Source organism: Lipotes vexillifer, unplaced genomic scaffold (genome assembly GCF_000442215.2).
Source record: "Lipotes vexillifer unplaced genomic scaffold, Lipotes_vexillifer_v1.1 scaffold397, whole genome shotgun sequence".
In the NCBI taxonomy this organism is placed as follows: domain Eukaryota; kingdom Metazoa; phylum Chordata; class Mammalia; order Artiodactyla; family Lipotidae; genus Lipotes; species Lipotes vexillifer.
In genome coordinates this window covers 3,626,740-3,652,470 of record NW_006772681.1, presented here as the reverse complement: position 1 = coordinate 3,652,470, position 25,731 = coordinate 3,626,740, and the positions used below count along the sequence as shown (strand labels likewise).

Genomic DNA, 25,731 nt, shown 5'->3' with positions numbered 1-25,731 from the left:
TAGACAAAACATCTCTTCTATTTTTTTTAAAGATTTATTATTAATTAATTAATTTATTTATTTCTGGCTGTGTTAGGTCTTAGTTGCAGCATGCAGGATCTTCGTTGAGGCACACGGGATCTTTCGTTGCAGTGTGCAGGTTTCTCTCTAGTTGTGGTGTGCGGGTTTTCTCTTCTCTAGTTGTGGCGTGCAGGCTCCAGGGCGCCTGGGCTCTGTAGTTGTGGCACGCGGGTTCCAGAGCACGTGGGCTCTGTAGTTTGCGGCACACAGGCTCTCTAGTTGAGGCACACGGGCTCAGTAGTTGTGGCAAGTGGGCTTAGTTGCCCTGCAGCATGTGGGATCTTAGTTACCCTGCAGCATGTGGGATCTTAGTTCCCTGACCAGGGATTGAACCCGCGTCCCCGCCAGTGGTAAAGGCGGATCCTTTACCACTGGACCACCAGGGAAGTCCCAAACATCTCTTCTCAAAGGTACAGACTAAACTTTTTGGCCCTATTATATATACTTTTTTTTTTTTTTGCGGTACACGGGCCTCTCACTGCTGTGGCCTCTCCCGTCGCGGAGCACAGGCTCCGGACGCGCAGGCTCAGCGGCCATGGCTCACGGGCCCAGCCGCTCCGCGGCATGTGGGATCTTCCCAGACCAGGGCACAAACCCATGTCCCCTGCATCGGCAGGTGGACTCTCAACCACTGCGCCACCAGGGAAGCCCTATTATATTTTTAAATGACTTCTTATGCGATAATAATAAACAGAACTTCACCTCTGAAAAACATTATATCGTTTCATTATGATCAAATGTAACTTGCATGGGTTTTAGCTACATTAGAGCCAGTAATCTAAATTCAAATTTGGACCCACCTCCCCAAGCTGAAGTCTGACCTACTAAATAAGAAACTGCTGGTAGAGGGCCCAGGACTCTGTTTTAACAAGCCTTCCAGGTGACTCTGATACACACTCAAGATTGAGAACAACTGCTCTAGATGTCTATGCATTCTTTCCATCCCTCTCCCAACCACCAGGCCCAGTCCCTTCATCTTTATATGTTAGTCATAATTATCAACAGCCACAAGGCTACTTCTTGAACCTTCAGCAAAATGGGATCTTTTAAATCCTGTTGAAAAAGAAGGTAACCTAATCCCAGGGCACAGGCCTCCTTAATTAAGCAAGCACTGATATAAAACAAATGTGAATAAAACCCAAAAGTATATACACAGGAAACTTAATGGTGATTATCTCTGGGTGGTGGGGGATTATTGGTGATTTTTATTTTCTTGTTTGCACTTTTTCTGAACTTCCCAAATTTTCTATAGCTTATGCAATAAAAACACACTATTTTAAAAAGTAGGCGGAAGAAGAGGAAAAAAACAGACATCTTGTGTCATCTGGAGACCCTGAATGCAGTCCCTCCAAGTCCCCTAACAGTTACCTTGAGGATGTTCTGGCACTCAATGAAGTCACTGTGGAGGTGGCTGGTTGCATACAGCTTAAGGAGCAGCTGAGGAATTCCACTCCATTTGGACTGTTTGTCCCTCTCCGTCAAAAAAGTTTCAGTGAACTGTGAAGCAAAAGAAAAAAAAAAAGAGGAAAAGTTTACTGGTGAGGAAAGAACTACTAGCATATACAGCAAAAGAGAGCAGCTGGCTCCCAAACCCACCCAGGGCAAATAATTCAAAGGTCTTTCTAGAAACGTTCAGAAGTTCCCCAACAGCCTGCAAGATAAAAGTCCAGCTCCTTGCTCGTGATACACACCCTTCCTATTCTATCACCTACTTTCCTCTCTAGCTTCATCTCTTTCCCAGTGACCGCTCTAGCCTCCAGATGTACATGTTCTCTCTCTGTGCCTCTCTGCACATGCTTTTCCCCTGCCTACAGAGCTGTGTACCTGTATATATGGTATGCCACTTGTGCAGGGAGAAAATAAACCTAAGGTCGGAGCAAGGTGGGTAATTACTTACACACACACCCATATACAGTTGACCCTTAAACACAGGTTTGAACTGCGTGGGTCCTCTTATATATGGGATTTTTTTCAATAGTAAATACTACAGTACTACACAATCCACAATTGGTTGAATCCGCAGGTGCAGGGAAACTGCAGGTATGGAGGGCCGACTCAAAGCTATACAAGAATTTTCAACTGTGGAGGGTCAGTGCCCCGACCCCCTGTATTGTTCAAGGGTGAACTCTACTGCCACAGAACATCTTTGGATGTCTTTTCTATCTGGAAAGCTCCTCCTCCCTGTCTTTTCTACCCAGAAAGCTCTTTCTCCTAAATGCAAGCCAAAAAACCAGAAATTTTCCTTGATAGGCCTTCCCCTCTCTCCTTTCTAAGAGTCTGGGGCCTTATCTAACATTTATCATATTGTATCATAATTACTGGCTCATTTGTCCCCCCCTCCTGTAGACCACAAGCTCCTTCAGAGTAGGTACCAAGCTGCGTTTATTGTGCACACCTTCTTTCTCTCAAAGAATGCCACACACAGATCAGACGCTCAGTAATTGTGTGAAGGCATGAGCAATAGCCTAGTCTAATGACAGGTTCATTAATCAATATGGCAGTGTCTACTTTGGGGACACAGCATTATCAGATGCCAGAAGTCAATTATTTTCAGGTACACTTGTCCCTCAATTAGATCAAAAGTTCACTGTAATTTGTTACAGGACACGCACGTCTTCGATAACATCTTAGCCTATCCGGACGCATATCAGTCCTATGACCTTGAGCAAGTCCCATTATTCTTCCTGAGCTTGTTTTCTTACACTGTAAAAATAAGATAATACAGGGGTAATGGGAGGTAATGAGATGTTTGTGAAAGTAATTTGTATTAGGGTGAACCATAGGAAATTATCACTTCCGTAGGTCTAAATGATTATCAGAAATTTTATATACTTCAAGCAAGCTCAAATCAAGGCAAGCCCCAGAACTATGAAAAAACATCTTTCCCTTCCTTGAAAGGAAAGAAATAGAAGACGATAATGGTTTCATGGGACTCAGCAAAAGCAGTGCTTACAGACAAATTTATAGTTATAAACATTTATATTAAAAAGGAGAGAGGATCTCAGATGATCTTATCTTCCACAATAAGAAACTAGGAGAAAAAAGGAATAAACCAAACCCAAAGCAAGCACAAGGAAATTAAAAAGATCACTGCAAAAATAAGTGATATAGAGAAAAGAAAAATAAAAGAAAAATCAACAAAATCAAATTTGGTTCTTTGAAAAACCAACAATATTGAAAACAGTTACAGTGACCAACTCACACTGACTCAACTATATTCAGGAATGAAAGAGGGGACAATACTACCAATTTTAAGGAAATAAAAAGGTTTACAAGGAAGTACTAGGAGCAACTGTATGCCAACAGACTACATAACTTAGATGAAATATACAAATTCCCAGAAAGAAACAAACAACAGAAACTGACTCAAGAAGAAACAGAAAATCTGACATACCTACAATTAAAGAGATCAAATTAGTAATTTAACAGGAAAGGAAGAAAGGGAGGGAGGGAGCAAGTAAGGAAGGAAAGAAACTACCCACAAAGAAAAGCCCAAGTCCAGATGCTTCACTGGTAAATTCTACTGAACATTTAAAGAGAAATCAGCAAATACTTCACAGACTCTTCCATAAAACAGAAGAGGAGGGAACAGGTCCCAACTCATTCTATGAGGCTACTATTATCCTGATACCAAAACCAAACAAAGACATTAAAAGAAAACTTATAGAACAATATCTCTGATGAATATAAACACAAAAACGCCCAGCAAAATAGCTGATCCTTGAACAACATGGGGGTTAGGGGTGACAACTGCCCATACAGTTGAAGTTTACAGTCAGCCCTGTATCAACGGTTCCACATCCACAGATTCAACCACAGATCATGTAGTACTGCAGTAAGTATTTATTGAAAACAATCCACATATACGTGGACTCATGGAATTCAAACCTATTGTTCAAGGATCAGCTGTGCCAGCAAACCAAGTCCAACAATATGTAAAAAGGATTATACAACATGACAAAGCAAGATGCATGTCAGGAATGCAAGGTTGGGTCAAACATGAAAACTAATCGATGTAATCAATCTGATAAAGGGCATTAATCAAAATTCCACAGCTATCATCATAATTAACAGTGAAAGCCTGAAAGGCAAATATATTGTAAAGGCTGAGGATCAACCACTTAAATAAGCTATATGAAGATTAAAAGACAAAAAATTGTAACTATAATAAACAATAAAGGAATAGGAATAAACATAAAGATATAAACTATGACATCAAAAACAAAATGTGAGGGAGAGGAGTAAAAAAATGTAGATCTTTTAGAATGCATTTGAACTTACATGACTATTAGTTTAAGACAAGTCAATACAGTTAAAAGTCAACATATATGAATGTCATAGTAACCACAAATCAAAACCTAAAATAGATACACAAACACTAGAGAAAAAGGAACACAAGCATGCCACTAAAGAAAATCGTCAAACCACAAAGGAAGAAACTAAAAGAAGAAAAAGAGAACAGAGGAGAACTACAAAAACAACCAGAAAACAAGTAACAATAGGGACTTCCCTGGTGGTGCAGTGGTTAAGAATCTGCCTGCCATCGCAGGGGACACAGGTTCAATCCTTGGTCTGGGAATATCCCACATGCTGCGGAGCAACTAAGCCCATGCACCACAACTACTGAGCCTGCGATCTAGAGCACGCACACCACAATTACTGAAGCCCACGTGCCTAGAGTCTGTGCTCTGAAACAAGAGAAGCCACTGCAATGAGAGGCCCGCGCACTGCAACAAAGAGTAGCCTCTGCTCAACGCAACTTGAGAAAAGCCCACATGCAGCAACGAAGACCCAACGTGGCCAAAAATAAATAAATTTTTTTAAAAAGGGAAAGAAGGCCCTGATCGTTTGAAAAAAAAAAGTAACAATTAGTACATACAAGGCAGTAAGTACATACCTATCAATAATCATTTTAAATGTCAATGGACTAAATGCTCCAATCAAAAGACACAGGGTGGCTGACTGGATTAAAAACCAAGACCCATCTATATGCTGCTTATAAAAGACTCATTTCAGAGCTAAAAACACACCTGAAAGTGAGGGGATGGAAAAAGACATTTCATGCAAACGGAAATAACAAGAAAAAATACTCATATCAGACAAAATAGACTTTAAAGCAAAGTATATAACAAAAAAAGAAGGGCATTATATAATAGTAAAGGAATCAACAGAAGAGAGAATATAACACTCATTTACATATACTCACTTAATACAGAAGAACCTAAATACATAAAGCAAACATTAACAGACATAAAAGGAGAAGTTGACAATAACACAATAATAGTAGGGGATTTAACACCCCACTTACATCAATGGACAGATCACTGAGACAGAAAATCAATAATGAAACAGTGGTCTCAAATAACACATTAGACCAGTTGTACTTAATAGGTATCTACAGGACAGTCCATCCAAAAAAAGAACATACAGTCTTTTCAAGTGCACGTGGAACATTCTCCAGGAAAGACCACATGCCAGGCCACAAAACTAGTCTCAACAAATTTAAGTGCATAGATAATTATGTCAAGCATTTTTTTCTGACCACAACAGTATGAAACTAGAAACCAATTACAAGAAAAATGGGGAAAAAACACAAACAGGTGGAGACTAAAATAAACTACCAAAAAACCAATGGGTCACTGAAGAAATCAAAGAGGAAATCAGAAAATACCCAAAGAATGAAAATGGAAACACAACATTCTAAAATCTGAGATGCAGCAAAAGCAGTTCTAAGAGGGGAGTTTATAGTGATACAGGCCTATATCAAGAAACAACAAAAATCTCAAATAAAGAACCTAAACTACTATCTAAAGGAATTAGAAAGAAGAACAAACAAACCCCAAAGTCACAGAAGGAAGAAAATAATAAAAATCAGAAAGGAAATATATAAGAGAAACCAAAAAAAAAAAAAAATAATAGAAAAGCTCAATGAAACCAAGATCTAGTTTTTTTTTTTTTAAGATCTAACAAAACTGTTAAGCCTTTAGCCAGAAAGAGAGAGGACCCAAATAAACAAAATAAGAAATGAAAGAGGAGAAATAACGACTGATATCACAGAGATACAAAAAAATCACAAGCGAATATTATGATCAGTTATGTGCCAACAAGTTGGACAACCTAGAAGAAATGGACAAATTTCTAGAAACATACAACCTTCCAATACTGAATCAGGAAGAAACAGACAATCTGAACAGCTTGATCACTAATAGTGAAACTAAATTTGAAATTTAAAAAACTTCCAGCAAACAGAAGTCCAGGACCAGACAGCTTCACAGGAGAATTCTACCAAACATATAAAGAAGAAATAATACCTATACTCAAACTATTCCAAAAAATTGAAGAGGATGGAACACTCCCAAATTCCTTCTACCAGGCCACCATTACCCTGATATCAAAACCAAAGACACTACAAAACAAAATTACAGGCCAATATTTCTGATGAATATAGATGCAAAAATCCTCAACAAAATACTAGCAAACCGAATTCAACAATGTATAAAAGTGATCATACATCATGATAAAGTGAGATTTATTCCAGAGATGCAAGGATGGTTCAATATCCACAAATCAATCCACAAATTTAAGTGCAAGACACTTAAATTTAAGTGCACAAATCCACAAATTTAAGTGCAAGACACTTTAAATTTAAGTGCAAGAACAAGACAAATTGATACACCACATTAACAAAAGAAAAGGATAAAAAATCACATGATCGTCTCAACAGATAAAGCATTTCACAAAATTCAACATACATTCATGATAAAAACTCTTGTCAAAGTTGGTAATACAGAGAACATATCGCAACATAATAATGGTCATTTATGACAAACCCACAACTAACATCATACTCAACAGTGAAAAGCTGAAAGATTTTCTTCTAAAATCAGGAAAAAGACAAGGATGCCACTCTTGCTACTTCTATTTAATGTAGTATTGGAAGCCATACCCACAACAATCAGACAAGAAATAAAAGGCATCCAGAGTGGAAGAAAAGAAGTAAAACTGTCACTATTTGCAGATGACATGACACCATATATAAAAAACCCTAAATTTCAACCAAAAAACTATTAGAATAAATGAATTCAATAAAGTTACAGAACACAAGATTAATATACAGAAATCTGTTGCTTTTATATACACTAATAATGAACTACCAGAAAGAGAAAACAAGAAAACAATCCCACTTAAAATCATACCAAAAAGAATACCTAGAAATAAACTTAACCAAGGAGGTAAAAGTCCTATACTCGGAAAACTATAAAACACTTATGAAGGAAATTAAGGATGATACATAGAAATGGAAAGATATCCTGTGTTCTTAGATTAGAATGATATTGTTAAAATGTCCATACATCCAAAGCAATCTACAGATTTAACACAATCCCTATCAAAATACCCATGGCATTTTTCACAGAACTAGAACAAATTCCTGAAATTTATATGGAGCCACAAAAGACCTTGTATTCCCACAGCAATCCTGAGGAAAAAAGAACAAAGCTGGAGGTAACACACTCCCTGATTTGAGACTATACTACAAAACTACAGTAACCAAAACTGCACAGTACTGGCACATACATGCAGACGCACAGATCAGTGGAACAGAATAGAGAGCCCAGAAATAAACCCCCACACTTATGGTCAATTAATTTACAACAAAGGAGACAAGAATATACAATAAAACAGTCTCTTCCATAAGCGGTATTGGGAAAACTGTACAGCTACATGATAAACAAAGAAATCTGTAACAAACACTGTAAAACAACTGTACTTCAATAAAATAAATTACTAAAAAATTTGAACATTTTCTCACCATATAAAAAATAAACTCAAAATGGATTAAAGACCTAAATGTAAGACTGGAAACCATAAAACCCCTAGAAGAGAACACAGACAGATCACACGTTGACATAAATCATAGCAGTATGTTTTTGTACCAGTCTCCTAAGGCAAAAGAAACAAAAGCAAAAATAAATAAATGGGACCTGATCAAAGTTAAAAGCCTTTGCACAGCAAAGGAAACCATCAACAACATGAAAAGGCATAACCTACTGAATGGGAGAAAATATCTGCAAATATATGACTGATAAGGTATTAATATCTAAAATATATCAACAGTTCATACTACTCAAGTCAAAAATACAAACAACCCAATTAGCAGAAATTAGCTTAACATTGTAAGTCAACTATACTTTAATAGAATAGGGGAAAAAAATATAGACAACCCAATTTAAAAATGGGTGGAAGACCTAAATAGACATTTTTTTCAAAGAAGACATAAACACGGCCAAGAGGCACATGAAAAGATGCTCAACATTGCTATCATCAGAGAAATGCAATACAAAACCACAGTAAAGATATCAGTTCACACCTGTCAGAATGTCTACCATCAAAAACTCTACAAACAACAAATGTTGGGGAGGATGTGGAGAAAAGGGAACCCTAGAACACTGTTGGTGGGAATGTAAATTGTTTCAGCCAGTACAGAAAACAGTACAGAGATTCCTCAAAAAACTGAAAGCAGAATTACTGTATGATACAACAATTCCACTCTTGGCTGTATATCTGAGGAAAATGAAAACAGTAATTCAAAAAGAAACATGCACCCCAATGTTCATAGCAGCACTATTTACAATAGCCAAGAAATGGAAGCAACCTAAGCATCCACCAACAGACGAATGGATAAAGAAGATGTGGTATATATATATACAACAGAATACAAGGTTGCAGGATACAAAATCAATATACAACATACTCAGCAATAAAAAAGGATGAAAGGACCTAGAAGGTATTATGCTTAGTGAACTAAGTTAGACAGAGAAAGACAAATACTGTATATTATCACTCATATGTGGAATCTAAAAAATAAAATGAATGAATATAACAAAACAGAAACAGACTGAGATACTGTGAACTAGTGGTTACCAGTGGAAAGAGGGGAGGGGCAATAAGAGATACAAACTACTATGTATAAAATAAATAAGCAACAAGGATATTTTGTATAGAACAGGGAAATATAGCCATTATTTTACAATAACTTTAAACAGAGTATAATCTGTAAAAATACTGAATCACTATGTTGTACACCTGAAACAATATGATACTGTAAATCAACTACACTTCAATTAAAAAAAGAAAAAGAAAAACTGGGGAAATCTGAATAAAGTATGGACAAAAGTTCAGGACCAGATGGCTTCAGAGGTGAATTCTATCAAACATTCAGAGAAGAGTTAACACCTATCCTTCTCAAACTCTTCCAAAAAACTGCAGATGGAGGAATACTCCCAAATTCGTTCTATGAGGCCACCATCACCCTGATACCAAAACCAGACAAAGATATCACAAAAAAAGAAAATTACAGACCAATATCACTGATGAACATAGATGCAAGGATCCTCAACAAAATACCAGCAAACCGAAACCAACAACACATTAAAAAGATCATACACTGGACTTCCCTGGTGGCGCAGGTGTTAAGAATCCGCCTGCCAATGCAAGGGACGTGGGTTCGAGCCCTGGTCTGGGAACATCCCACATGCCGCAGAGCAACTAAGCCCATGCGCCACAACTACTGAGCCTGCACTCTAGAGCCTGCAAGCCACAACTACTGAGCCTGAGTGCCACAACTACTGAAGCCCGCACACCCAGAGCCCATGCTCTGTAACAAGAGAAGCCATCAAAATCAGAAGCCCACGCACTGCATGAAGAGTAGCCTGCACTCACTGCTACTAGAGAAAGCCCACACACAGCAATGAAGACCCAACGCAGCCAATAAATAAACAAATAAATTTATATACATATATATAAAAAGATCATACACCATCATCAAGTGGGATTTATCCCAAGGATGCAAGGATTCTTCAACATATGCAAAACAATGTGATACACCATATTAAAAATTAAAGGAAAAAAGCATATGATCATCTCAATAGATGCAGAAAAAGATTCTGACAAAATTCAACACCCATTTATGATAAAAACTCTCCAGAAAGTGGGCATAGAGGGAACCTACCTCAACATAATAAAGGCAATATATGACAAAACCACAGCAAACATCATTCTGGTGGTGGTGTGGGTGAAAAACTGAAAGCATTTCCTCTAAGATCAGGAACAAGACATGGATGTCCACTCTGGTCACTATTATTCAACATAGTTGGAAGTCCTAGCCACAGGAATCAGAAAGGAAAAAGAAATAAAAGGAATACAAATTGGAAAAGAAAAAGTAAAACTGTCACTGTTTGCAGATGACATGATACCATCCATAGAAAATCATAAAGATGTCACCAGAAAACTATTAGAACTAATCAATGAATTTGGTAAGGTTGCAGGATACAAAATTAATGCACAGAAATATCTTGCATTCCTATACACTAACAACAAAAGATCAGAAAGAGAAATTAAAGAAACACTCGCATTTACCACTGCAACAAAAAGAGTAAAATACCTAGAAATAAACCTACCTAAGGAGACAAAAGACCCGTCCTCAGAAAACTATAAAACACTGATGAAAGAAATGAAAGATGGCATAAAGAAATGGGGAGATATACCATGTTCCTGGATTGGAAGAATCAATATTGTGAAAATGACTATACTAACCAAAGGAATCTACAGATTCAATGCAATCTCTATCAAATTACCAATGGCATTTTTCACAGAATTAGGACAAAAAAATCATACAATTTGTATGGAAACACAAAAAAGACCCCGAATAGCTGAAGCAATCTTCAGAAAGAAAAACGGAGCTGAAGGAATCAGGCTCCCCAACTTCAGACTATACTACAAAGCTACAGTAATCAAGACAGTATGGTACTGGCACAAAAACAAATATAGATCAATGGTACAGGATAGAAAGCCCAGAGATAAACCCACACATGTATGGTCACCTAATCTATGACAAAGGAGGCAAGAATATACAATGGAAACAAGACAGCCTCTTCAATAAATGGTGCTGGGAAAACTGGACAACTACATGTAAAAGAATGACATTAGAATACTCCCTAACACCATACACAAAAATAAACACAAAATGGATTAAAGACCTAAATGTAGGACCGGACACTATAAAACTCTTAGACAAAAACATAGGAAAAACACTCACTGATGTAAAACACAGCAAGATCTTTTATGACCCACCTCCTAGAGTAATGAAAATAAAAACAAAGATAAGCAAATGAGGGCTTCCCTGGTGGCGCAGTGGTTGGGAGTCCGCCTGCCGATGCAGGGGACGCTGGTTCGTGCCCCGGTCCGGGAAGATCCCACATGCCGCGGAGAGGCTGGGCCCGTGAGCCATGGAAGCTGAGCCTGCGCGACCGCCCCCGCAAGGGGAGAGGCCACAACAGTGAGAGGCCCGTGTACCGCAAAAAAAAAAAAAAAAGATAAGCAAATGGGACCTAATTAAACTTAAAAGCTTTTGCACAGCAAAGGAAACCATAAACAAGTTGAAAAGACAACTCACAGAATGGGAGAAAATATTTGCAAACGAAGCAACAGACAAAGGATTAACCTCCAAAATATACAAACAGCTCATGCAGCTCAATATCAAAAAACAAACAAACAACCCAATCAAAAAATGGGCAGAAGACCTAAATAGACATTTCAGCAAAGAAGGCATACAGATGGCCAAGAGTCACATTAAAAGATGCTCAACATCACTATTAGAGAAATGCAAATCAAGACTACAATGAGGTATCACCTCACACTGGTCAGAACGGCCATCATCAAAAAATCTACAAACAATAAATGCTGGAGAGGGTGCAGAGAAAGGGAATCCTCTTGCACCGTTGGTGGGAATGTAAATTGATACAGCCACTGTGGAGAACAGTATGGAAGTTCCTTAAAAAACTAAAAATAGAACTACCATATGACCCAGCAATCCCACTACTGGGCATATACCCTGAGAAAACCATAATTCAAAAAGACACACGTACCCCAATGTTTACTGCAGCACTAGCCAGGGCATGAAACAACCTAAATGTCCATCGAAAGATGAATGGGTGAAGATGTGGTACACGTATATAACAGAATGTTACTCAGCCATAAAAAGAAATGAAATTGGGTCATTTGTAGAGATGTGGATGGACCTAGAGTCTGTCATACAGAGTGAAGTAAATCAGAAAGAGTAAAACACATATATATGGAATCTAGGAAAATGGTACAGATGGACCTATTTGCAGGGCAGGAATAGAAAGGCCGACCGAGAGAACAGACATGTGGACATGGCGGGGGGGAGGCAGGATGAATTGGGAGATTAGGTTTGACATAAATACACTATCATGTGTAAAACAGATAGCTAGTGGGAACCTGCTGTAGCACAGGGAGCTCAGCTCGGTGCTCTCTGATGACCTAGATGGATGGGTTCGGGGGTGGGGGTGGGAGGTCCAAGAGGGAGGGGATATATGTATACATATAGCTGATTCACTTCACTGTACAGGAGAAACTAACACAACACTGCAAAGCAATTATACTCCAATAAAAAAATTTTTTTAATAAAAAATAAAACGAATGAATATAACAAAACAGAAACAGACTCACAGATACTGAGAACAAACTAGTGGTTACCAGTGGAAAGAGGGGAGGGACAATAAGAGATACAAGCTACTATGTATAAAATAAATAAGCAACAAGGATATTTTGTACAGCACAGGGAAATATAGCCATTATTTTATTGTAACTTTAAATGGAGTATAATCCATAAAAATACTGAATCACTATGCTGTACACCTGAAACGATATGATATTGTAAATCAACTATACTTCAAGTAAAAAAAAGAAAAGAAAAATTGGGGATACCTGAATAAAGTATGGACTTTACTATTAAAAAAAGTGAAAGCCTGAATGAGTTCCCAAAATGATCAAGAAAATGACACAGACGTTAACCCTCACCACTTCTATTTAACACTGTACTAGAGATTCTAGCCAGAGCAACAAGGCAAGAAAAAGAAATAAGGGCATGCAGATTGAAAAGGAATTTGTAAAACTATATTTACAGATGCTATCATCTTGCATACAGAATATACTAAGGAACCCCTACACACACACAGACACACACACACAAACACACACACACACACAATTAGAGCTAATAAATGAGTTCAGCAAGACTGCAGGATACAAAATCAATATACAAAAACCACCTGAATTTCTAAACACCTGCAATGAAGAATCCAAAAGTGAAAATAAGAAAGCAATCCCATGGGTATGCTCAGATCAGGGGTCTGAAGAAATGGCTTGTCTGTTTACAACACACCCAACAGGAACCTGGGTTCACTGTGACAAGGGGCACAAAACTTGTGGCCTTCCTATGAACAAATACCCAATATGTATCCCCCTGCACTTTTACGTGGCTACCGGGCAGGACCAGTGGGACAGGGCTCAGTACTGGAAGGAAATCTACAGTATTTAGCGGGGGAGTTTGCCACCTAGAGCCTGTCCAGTCCATGCATGGGTGGGCCATGAGTGGTCTTACAGGCATTAGGGCTTTGAACCCCTCTCTTCAAGGAAAAAAGAAAAATAGATTCCAACTACATGTCATTCTGGAAAAGGCAAAACAATGGAGACAATAAGAAGATCAATGGTTGCCAGCAGTTTGGGGGGAGAGGGGAGATGAATACACAGAGTACAGAAGTTTTTATGAGTGGTAAAAATACTTTGTATGACATTATAATGATTTTATGTCACCATACTTTTGTCCAAACCCATAGAACGTGCAACACTATTCACTTCATTATAGTGAACCCTAAGATGAACTAGGAACTTTGGTGATTATGATGTGTCAGGGCAGTTCAGCCTTGGTTAAAAAAAAAAAAGTCTTAAAAAGAATTAACATGCAGGGTAGACGTTTTTGGCAAAATTTTGTTTCACTTTTATATATGTATACATATTATATATGTGTGTGTGTTGGACTGTGATATAAAATGTACTTTTTAGATTAAAAAAATTGCCAGCTACTGTATTTATACTGGCAAATAAAAGCACAAATTAATCTCAAAAAAAAGAGAAAGCAATCCCATTTATAACATCATCAAAAAGAATAAAATACAAATAAATTTAACAAAAGGGATACAAGACTTGTACAATGAAACTACAAAACAACATTGAAAGAAATTAAAGAAATAAAGAAAGCCTAAATAAATGCAAAGTCATCCATGTTCAAAGATTGGAAGACTTAATATTTCTAATATGGCAATACCCTCAATATTGATGCCTTACAGTTCCCATCAAAATCCCAGATGGCTTCACTGCAGAAATTGACACTACATCTAATAACTACTCACTACACATTCTTTGCAAGTACACAGAACATTTACAAAATGACCAGTTGCTAGGCCATAGAGCAAAATTCAACATATTTAAATGAACTGAAATACAGACTATGTTCCCTGACTGCAGTGCAGTCAGCCTAAAATCTGTAACAGAAAGATAATTATAAAACTCTAATGTTTGGAAATTAAGAAATACCTCTTCTAAAAAATGCATAGGTCAAAGAAGAAATCCAAGTAGAAATTTGAAAATATTCTGAAATAAATGACACTGAAAACACTACAGATCAAAATTCGTGGGGTCCAACTAAAGTTATGACTAGTGGCCAGGATAAACTTGATACCAAAACCTGGTGAAAGGAAAATTATAGGCTACATTCACTTATGAACACAGAAGGATAAAAATCCTAATAAAAAAATTAGTGAATCAAATTTAGCAATCTAAAAAGGATGAAATTTTGAATCAGAAATTCAGATTTGGTTTAATATTTGAAAATTGTACTCAGTGTAATTCACATTAATAACAGAAGGAAAACAATTATATGAACATCTCAATGCAGAAAAAGCATTCTGATAGAATTCAACATCATAAACTCAAACTCAGAAAAGAAGTGAACTAATAACAATATCTACAGAAAATCTTCAGCAAACATCATACTTAATGGTTAAATGTTTAAGATCAAGAACATGCCAATTCAATTCACTGTACTGGAGCATCCCGAACAGCACATTTAGGCAAGAAAAAAAAAAAAGATGTAAGATTGGAAAGGATAAAAGCTTCATTTGCAGATATATTCGCAGATTACTGTAAACATATACAATCCAAAATAATCTAAAGGTAAAGTATTAAAATATAGGAACAATATAAATACTGAAGCAATACAAAAATCAATCTTGTTTTTATCTTACAGCTATCGTGAGAAGCCTCAATTTAAAAAATACTATTTACGATACCATCAAATCATGTCAAATGCCAAGGAATAAATCTAACAAAAGTTATGCAAGACCACTATATAGAAAACTACATACATAAGACATTACCAAGAGAGATTAAGGGAGACCAGATCAGAGAAAAAGAGGAGTAAGGACAGGAGAGAGAGAATGAATGTGTTGTACTGAATAGATTGAAGGCAATACCAATCAAATTTTTTTTGTAAAAATGTACAAGCTCATCCTAAAATGTATATGGAAATGGCAAAGGGGCTAGAAGAGCCAAAGAAATCTTGAAGATAAGTAGGAGAAGCTACTCTTCTGATTCAATATTCTATAACCAAAATCAACACACATAAAGTTACAGAAAACAGGACAATGTGATTTCAGTGTAAGGGTAAATGGACAGACCAGAGAAACAGAACAGACATGAAACAGATGTGAAAACAAACACTACAGAGCACTGGATGGACAAAAAAGACTTTTCAATAAATAACAGGTCAACCTGGTCTCTCTATTGAAAAGCTCACACCACATCCAAAAATAAATTCCAAGTGGAGTGCATGTTTAAATGGAAAAGGCAAAACAATAAAGTTTCTAGAAGATAAATAGAAGGGTAGGCAAAGATTAAATAGAATACAAAAAGCACTAACCATAAAGGAAAATAGTTATACAATGAGTCGTATTAAAATAAAGCACTTCTGTTCATCAAAAGATCTTTTTAGAGACTAAAAAGGCAAGCCACCAAATAAGAGAAGATATCTGCAAAACATCACCACAAAGGGCTCTTATCTAGCAAATAAGAACTTCAAATCAATTTAAAAAAAAAAAAGAACGAAAAACCCCACCAGAAAAATGTGCAAAAGATTTGAACAGGTAATCCACAAGAGAGAATGTCCAAATGGCCAGTAAACTTCTGAAAAGGTGCTTAACTTCATGAGGCATGAGGGAAACACAAACTAAAACCATAATGAGATTCTACTGCTCACACACTAGAATGACTAAAATTAAAAAGACTGGCAGCACCATAGGTTAGCGAGAACATGGAACAACAGGAACTCATATACGCTGCTGGTGGGATTGTGAATTAATACAACCACTTGGGAAACTGTTCAGCAACAGCTGCTGATGCTGAACCTATGTATATCCTATAACCCAGCAATTCTACTTCTAAGTATATACCCAAAAGAAATTGTGCATATACACAACAAGAGACATGTACAAGAATGTTCACATAAGCATTATTCACAATAGCCAAAAACTGGAAAGATCCCAAATACTCATCAAAAGTACAATGAATTAACTGTGGTTTAATACCACAGAATACTATACAGAAATGAAAATGAAAGAACTACAGCTTCACCCATCATCATGGATGAATTTCACAATGCTGACTGAAAGAAGGCAGACTGAGTACACAGTTTGATTCTATTCACATAAAGCATGAAAACTAGTACAACCAAATGCAATGTTGAAAGTTGCATTGGGCTGTTCTTTATTTTTTGTGCATTTTTTTGTATATTTCAACACAAAATGTTTTGTAAACACCTAAAACAAAATAATCTGTATGTACTGATTATGGAAGGATCTCTAAAATATATTTTAAGGGAAAAAAGCGGGACACACAACAGTGTGTATAGTATCACTTGTGTAAGGACAAACATATAGAGACATATTTGCTTTCCTAAGCTTAGATAGAGAGATACACAAGAAATCAAAACCATAGCTGCCTCTGGGAGTAGAACTGGAGCGTGCTAGTAGAAGTGGTAATGGGCTGTTTGCAAGGGAGACTTATTTTTCTCTGTAACCCTTTTGTACATGTGCATGTGTTACCTACTCAAAAGAAGTACCTCTGGCAGGGAGGGACTGACATGAAAGGGGCATTAAATGTATTGGTAACTCCTCAAATTTGGTCGTGGGTACATGTTTATTGTTGTAACACACTGGCATTACTTATCACAGCTTTTTGTAGGTCAAACATTTAACAATAAACTTAAAAAAAAAACCCCAAGTATCTGCACAATGACAAACTGTGTACGCTCAATAAATGTTAGTTACCCTCCCCACTCTATTCCCAAATATCTAAACTTATCTCCCACCTATGTCCCACAGGAGCACTTCACTTTCTCTTCCATCTTCTAATGGCTGGTTATGAGGACTTTCTCAGTGGTGTTCTTAGTGTCAGAAATACCTCTGCTACTGTTAAAATTCTACTCATTCTTCAGAACCAACTCAAGGCTCACCTATACCATGAAGCTCTCCAAAGCAATCACAGCGCGAACTTCACAGGAAAGAAAATGTCTTTCAAAAATAGGAAGATCCTGGGCTTCCCTGGTGGCGCAGTGGTTGAGAGTCCCCCTGCCGATGCAGGGGACACGGGTTTGTGCCCCAGTCCGGGAAGATCCCACATGCCGAAAAAAAAAAAAAAAAAAAAAAAAGGAAGATCCTAAGAGAACACTTAGTGCAATCATGTTGCAGAGGGGGTTAGTTAATGTCAGGTGATAGACATGACTTTATTATAGTTGTTATATATTTTAATGTATATCTACACAAAGTGTACCCAAAATGAATAAAAAGAAAGACTTTTATCAATGCATATCATAGTTAAATTTCAGAATACCAGAAAGAGAGATGATCCTAAAAATGCTTAGGGAGTGAGGAGTGGGAAAATACGTCATGCACAAAGGACAGGGAATCAGAACAGAACTTCTCAACAGCTACACCAAATACTTAAAGACAATGGAATAATATAATGCCATTAAAATTTTAAAGGAAAATAACTTCCAACTTAGAATTCTATACCCAGCTAAACTAAATACTCAAGTATAAAAGACATTTTCAGACACACAAGCTTTAAAAAAAAGTTACCTCCCATGTAGGCTTTCTTAGGATGTTACTAGAGAATGTACTCCAAGAAAAAGGAAAACAGGATTCAGAAAACAGAGATCCAAAACATGAGAAAAATAAATAAAATGCCCTGAATTTGGTGAAGGGAAATCCCAAGAATTCAGCTATACAGCTGTTCTAGCAAATAACTAGTGCAAACTGGAGAACAGAGGTTCCAAGAAAGATTTCTTAAAAAAAAAAAAAAAAAAAAAAAAAAGTAGGACTTTTAGAATTTGGGAGTAAATTGTAAGTAAACAAAAAGAAAAGCAAATTTTATAAGGATGATTGTACTGTGAAAGAAGCCAGACTCAAAATGCTACATATGGAATGATAGTAAAATGGCATTAACAGAATAGAAAACAGATGAGAAGTTGCTAAAGGAGGGCGGTGAGGAAGGGGTTGACAACTACAAGGGAATTTCTAAATCCTAACTGTAGTGGTGGCCACACAACTGTGTGTGCTTGTCAAGACTTGTAGAACTATACACTGAAAGGGTGAATTCTACTATATTTGTGTCTCAATTTAAAAAGCAGGGAGAGAAAGGGCAGCTTTTATCTCTAAGAAAAACAAATTATACAGAACAAATACAATTGTTGTATACTATATGGCTCTGCTATAAACAATTATATCTCATCACTATCATCATAATGTAAATACTTAACACCAACAGCCAAAACTGATACAACTACATAAGGAGAATGATGGAGACCAAATATGTGGCACAGGGTGCTGTGAATGAAATCCTAATCTCTACAAGAGGAAGAAAATAGATAATCTCTCAAACTGTAAGGTCAAGAAATAGCCTTATAAGCATGTTATTTAGAATGCTGGCTTTCCTGTTTCCTGCACTCTTCCTCTACAAAAGAAAACAGCTACAGAGTGGGCAGTGGTTGCCTGGGGAGGGTAGAACTTGGGGGTGAAAATTGGGGGCACTGCTGTTATTTGTTACAAGGTTCATGATACCCAGAGATCCTCCAAATTGTATTCAAAATATTCAACTTCACATGGAATTTCTTTTACTACTACTAGTTTGTCTCACAAGGCATTTACTCTCATTTAAAAATAAACATCTGGGGCTTCCCTGGTGGTGCAGTGGTTAAGAATCTGCCCGCTGGGGCTTCCTTGGTGGCGCAGTGGTTAAGAATCCGCCTGCCAATGCAGGAGACATGGGTTCGAGCCCTGGTCCAGGAAGATCCCACATGCCGTGGAACAACTAAGCCAGTGAGCCACAACTACTGAAGCCTGCACTCTAGAGCCTGTGAGCCACAACTACTGAGCCCGTGTGCCACAACTACTGAAGCCTGTGTGCCTAGAGCCCGTGCTCCTCAACAAGAGAAGTCACTGCAATGAGAAGCCTGTGCACCTCAACAAAAGAGTAGCTCCTGCTCGCCGCAACTAGAGAAAGCCCATGCGCAGCAGCGAAGACCCAACACAGCCAAAAATAAAAATTAATTAATTAATTAATTAATTATTTTTTAAAAAGTATCCGCCTGCCAATGCAGGGGACATGGGTTCGAGCCCTGGTCCAGGAAGATCCCACATGCTGCGGAGCAACTAAGCCCATGCACCACGACTACTGAACCTGCGCTCTAGAGCCCGCATGCCACAACTACTGAAGCCCGCGTGCCTAGAGCCTGCGCTCGGCAACAAGAGAAGCCACCGCAGTGAGAAGCCCACGCACCACAACGTAGAGTAGCCCCCACTCGCCACAACTAGAGAAAGCCCGCATGCAGCAACGAAGACCCAATGCAGCCAAAAATAAATAAATTTATAAATAAATAAATAAGATAAAAATAATCATCTGGATTTTGTTTTCCTTGTGAACAGCTGAGTAGTGTGATGAAAAGAGCCACCATCCAGGCACCTTCAAAGTTGAACTTCTGGCAGATGTTGTATGGGTTTCTTCTCTCGGAATACTTGTGGTTTGACAGTTTACAGGAGTGATAATCTCTTACATCATGCTGCCTAAGCTGTCAACCTGTTTAGTGAATGTGACACTTCCAGACATTTACAGTTTTCATTGACTTATTTTTGTCTTTACTGTTCTTCTTTTTAAATAATTAAAGGCTAAATTCCATAAACATAAAATGTATATCTTACTTGTTTAGTCCCAAGATATTTAATGCCTCAAAATGCATTAAGTGCAAGTAAATACCCTTCTTAAAGAATAATGAAGATTAAATACCTTTAATTAATGAAGATTAAGTACACTGTTATATTATTCTGATAACAAACATTAACCAATGAATGCTTGTGTCTACTTTAATGGGATTTGTTTTAATATAAGAATGAATTTTATGGTTTGCGAATACAAAAACTTTGTTTAAGTATTATTCATATTTTTAATTAATGAGAATTTATCCTACCTACAGGGTTTTCGATATCAAATCATCCTTGACAGGCAAAGGAAGACTGTATTTGACTTGAACCGTTAGGTTTCAAATGCTAATGCTCAGAACAAGGTTAAAACAATTGTGCCAACTGAAATTTAAAAAAAAAAAAAGAGGAGTCAATCTAAAAAATTATATATGAAGTAACACTCAGGTAGAATTTAGATATGCCCAAAATCACGAAGGACGCAATGACCGGAAATTTGGGAAACAGGATGCCAGGGGCTTCCCTGGTGGCGCAGTGGCTGGAGTCCGCCTGTCGATGCAGGGGACGCAGGTTCGTGCCCTGGTCCGGGAAGATCCCACATGCCGCAAAAAAAAAAAAAAAAAAAACAGGATGCCAAAACCTAGCCTGTCACCAGACTGCCAAACTGAAGTAGAATCTCTAGGTGTGGTGGGTCATGACCTGTGTGAGTTGCTTTGCCTAGTCTATCCCTTTCCCTCAATTCCTACTGATCGTGCAGAGTCTTGTGCACCCCTGGAAAGGAATCTGGATTTGATTCCAACTGCAATGGGATGCCATTGGAGGGTTTTAAGCAAGGGATTATAAGATCTGATTTGCTTTAGGGATCAAATGTGCTGATAAATGTGAACAGGCTCTGTAAATGCTAAAGTATCATACCAGCATATTTTATTACCTTGATAGAGGTCAAACTGAAAGGGAGAGATGAAAATAAGGAACATTAAAATCCAAGTAGGACAGGCCCATTCTAAATCATGTGGGCTGGGGTCTTCTCCCAGGCTTCTCTCAAGTTCTGTTTGGGACTTGAGGAAGATCAGGTTTGGTGGAAGAGGAATCAGGAATTGTATTTGCCATATTAAATTTGAGGTGACCATTAGATGCCTAGGTGGAGATCCTGAGAAAGTATCTGGATATATCCAACTGGAGTTAAAGAGAGAAATCAGGATGGAAATACAGATTTAGGATCTATCAGAATATAGTTTTGCTAAAAACGATAGTTGCTAATCTTTATAGCATGCTTACTATATTTTAGACACCATTTTAAGTGCTTTATATGTATAAACCCTCTTGGTCCTTACCACAGCTTTAGCAGGTTAGGTCCCATGATTATCTCTATTTTAAAAATGAAGAGGGCTTCCCTGGTGGCGCAGTGGTTGGGAGTCCGCCTGCCGTGTGTTGCTTAATAATGGTTACATTTTGCCCAATATTCTAGCCACTGTTTCACCTTCTCCATATATTAAAATATCCCCTGAGGAAAAAACCACAAGTTCAATAACAGCAGAACAAGAGGACCTTACAGGTAGACATGGATTTGCTTGGATTTTATGAACTTCTTTCATCTCCTTTCAGAATTTACGAGTTAGGAGAGTCAGAATGTGTTAGCTTATGAAATTTATTTTGGGACTGAAACCAAAAAAAAAAAAAAAAAAAAAAAAAAAATGAAGAAACTGAGGCATAAAGAGATTAAGCTACTTGTCCAAAGACACATAGCAAGTATGTACCAGAGCTGGAACTCAAACCTAGGTAATCTGACTCCAGAACTCCTTAAAGCCATGGGACTGTTTGGGATATACAAAGAGACAGGACTGAGGAAGAGGAGGACAGAGCCCTCACATACAGTATTTCAAGTCAAACAATTTCCTGAGTCCTGAAGATCAAGTGACTGGCACTGTTTCAGGCTCTGCAGACACAAAGAAAAATAAGACACAGTCTCTCAGGAAGCCCACTCTGATGGCTATGAGCTGATGGCAACTATTTACTGAACATTTACTATGTGCCACACACTGGCCAAGCTTTTTAGACATGTTATTTCACTCCTCCTAACAGCCCTATGAGGTAGATGTTACTACAGCCATTTTAGAAATAATGAAACTGAGGTTCAGAGAGGTTAAATAATATAACCTAGTTATAAGTGACAGAACTAGGATTCAATCCAGGTCCATCTTACTTCAAAATTTGGTCTTTTCCCAGGAAATCCTGTTACGTGCTACAACATGGATGAACCTTGAGGATATTATGCTAAGTGAAATAAGCCAGGCACAAAAAGACAATGTATAATTCCACTCATGAGGTATCTAAAGTAATCAAATTCATGGCAACATAAAGTAGTAGAATGGTGGTTACCAGGGGCTGGGGGAGGGGAAAAAAGCAGTTGTTTAATGGGTTGAGTTTCAGATTTGCAAGATGAAAAAATTCTGGAGATCTGTTTCACAACAATGTGAATACTTGACACTACTGACTGCACACTTAAAAATGATTAAGAAAGTAAATTTTATGTGTTTACAACATAAAGAAAGAAAATTTTTATCTGGTCTTTCCAAGTATACCACATGCCATAATGGATATGCTTACTGTGCTATGGAAATACTTGTGAGGATATAATTTATTCTGCAACGTGGGGGTGTAGCAAGGAAGAGATCAAAGAAAGTGACTAAGAAAGGACACATATGAAAGATGAAGTTTCCCACTTTATCTTCACTATAGTTTTGGGAAGGTACATCCATCTCAACCTCTGAAATAGCTCCCATTCCTGTCTGTATACAACTACTGATTACCACAATAACCAGACTAGACCAGGCTCAAGAACACTCCAGCACCTTCTATCTGGTGAGCTTCTTCAGTCTCCTCCCATTTCAAGTCATCCAGCACTGGAAACAAATTAAGTGTACTAAATTTCCCCATTCATTAAGTTAAAGAACTTCCGTGGCTCCCTATTGCCCTCAGAACATAGAGGATTATCAACACGAGTGCTTAGTAGCAAATTACCTAATTTTTCTGAGCCTCAGTTTCTTCATCTGTGTTGAGATGAGACCCGACACTTGATTCAAAAGACTGAGAATTAAATAAAGACACTGTATACCTTGCACAATGCTTGATCCAAAATATGTGCTCAGTAAAGGTGAGTTAGTTCCCTTTCTGCCCATTGCTACATACCCAGCTCAGTAAGGGTTTTTGGGTTAAAGGATAGAGCAAGTATTTCCAGAATCTTAAGGCAGACAGAGAAGAATGCAAAGGGAAAAAAGTTGCTCATCTATGGTTAACTGATGTTCAGGAAAATATTGTTCACCCAGAACTGCTTCTTCATCTGTAACCCTCTACAAACACAGACCACCTGGTCTTTATCTTATATTCTGTCCTTTTAACCATATGAGTAATATTGAAGTTGTTCAAAATTAAGTTCATATATAAAGTTATACTGTGAAAAGTCTCACTCTCATTCTCTCCCTCATCTACCCAATTCCCACTCCACTCCCACCAATCACTTTATTACTATTCCTGTATTTACTTAAAAAGTTTCTTTATGCAAAAGCTATCCTTAAATTAAGCCAATGCTTTACAGGTGTGTTTGCAACGTAAGTTCTGGGAACATGGGGGTGGGGGGAGTAGAAGAGCGAGCAGCCTAGGTTTATTCATCCCGCTTTACCCTAAAACAGTGTCCTTCATTCATTCAAAAAAAAATGCTAATCATATACTGGGCACTATTATAAGCCAGATACCAAGAATAGCATTAATATTAACTGATTACTCTTCAGCTTTTTACCGTGCACCAGAAATGCATTTAACGCTTTTACACAAATCAGGAAACTGAGGCACAGAAACGTAACTTGCCCAAGCAAGAGAGGGCAGGGTTCTGAATCCAGGCCTGACTCCAGAGCCCTAGCTCTTTACCATGACGCTCTACTTTGGCAAACCAGATACAGTCCCTGCACTCGCTGGAGCTCAGCCTAACGTGGGATACACGCGAGAAAAAGGATAGACAACAAAGAAATATGTAATTACAGACTAAGAAAGTAATGTGGACGGAACGAATTCAGGGCTGTAACTGAATAACAATGGGGACCCACTTTTGAAGAGGGAGGGTTGTGTCGAGGAAAGGCCTCTCTGAGAGAATGACATTTATGATGGCTTGGGAACCGTTTGGGGTTTGCAGTGATGACCCACCGCCCAAGTAACGGGGAAGAAACTCGCGGCCCGTAGAGGCTACAGCACACTCGCCCAGGGTCCCCCAGACGTGCAGACGTGGCGCAAGGAAGGGAGGATCTAGGAGCTGGGCCTAAGACTCGTACACGCCATCAATGCCCGATGCAGCCCAGCCCTGCTCGGTCCCTAACCCGGAGCCTCTAGCCTGCCGCTGCCCACTGCCCCGCCGCGGCTGACAGCGTCGCGACAGCCCACAGGGAGGCCCCGCGGCCAGCCAAGAGGGGTCGGGCCCGTACAGTGGCGGCCTGGAAAGGCCTCTTGCCCGGCCCCCCCGCCAGCTCCCGCCCGGTCCACCCCGCCCCGCCCCTCCGGGCCGGCTTCGTACCTGCACGGCCCGGACCAGGCCCTGGCCGGTCAGCTGGCCCTGCCGCAGCTGCAGCAGAATGTTACCAGGCCGCGGCCGGCCGCCCCATCCGCCCCAAGCCGCCACAGTTGCCGCCGCCCGTCGCCCTCGGCCGACCCCAGACCCAGCAGCCGCCGGCGCCGCCGCCATGTCTCCTCGTCCGACAAACAGGAAACAAGCGGCCCCGGGGCCGCGGAGATTCCTACGGGGCGGCGGAGGGGTCGCCGCAGCGCCCCCAGTGGGCCGACGGCGGAGGCGCAAGCCGCGTGGCAGGGGCCGTGCGCGCCGCGGGGACTGCTGGGAAATGTAGTCTTGCTCTCAGGAGGGCAGGTGCGAGAGAGCGTTTCTTGCGCCACTTGTCCTTCTGGCCCCTCCGTCCAGCATTTCAGTGAGGTCCCCCGAGGTCGAAGACAGGTCCCCGCGTGTGCATTCTCCCATTTCTTGCCTATTTGGGGAGGTTACAGCCAACTGGCTAGGAAAAGATCTTGGATTCCAGACCAGGAATCAGGCCGTCTGGTCTGATTTCCCGCCTGCTTCTTTCTGCCTCTGACTCGCCACGGACCTCTCTGAGCCTCAATTTCCTCATTAGTTCATTCAGTCAGTAGTTCCTGGGAGCCTAAACAGCCAGGAAATAGTTCCTTGGGGCCAGCTCTGCGCCCAGCACCGAACGGTCCCTGAGAAAACAGTGGTGAGCAGAGCAGAGTAACTAGGTCCCTGTTTTGAAATGCGGGTTACAGGGAAGACATCCATACACAGACGCACAGTGACAAACTGGGCAACTTGTGTAACTGGGTAGGTTGTTGTGATGTTAAATGAAATAATGGAAGGGAAAAGGATTGGTACATTGTGACATCATATTCTCTGTCAGAGGCCTCTTGTCCTGATTTCTCCCCACCAGATAGTATGTTCTGTTCTACTCTGAGC

At 39.0% G+C, this 25,731-nt stretch overlaps 1 protein-coding gene across 2 annotated transcripts in view; it reads right to left on the bottom strand.

The window, feature by feature from the left end:
* TRPC4AP (transient receptor potential cation channel subfamily C member 4 associated protein) overlaps positions 1-24,957 on the bottom strand; it is a 77,453-nt gene extending 52,496 nt beyond the window's left edge. For both annotated transcript variants that reach the window (XM_007447784.1, XM_007447785.1), the window contains exons 1-2: positions 24,790-24,957; positions 1,429-1,557 (exon numbers count right to left, since the gene is read on the bottom strand). In XM_007447784.1, the coding sequence (XP_007447846.1) occupies positions 1,429-1,557; positions 24,790-24,957 (297 nt within the window). The remainder of the gene's footprint in view (positions 1-1,428; positions 1,558-24,789) is intronic.
* Between the last annotated feature and the right edge of the window lie 774 nt (positions 24,958-25,731).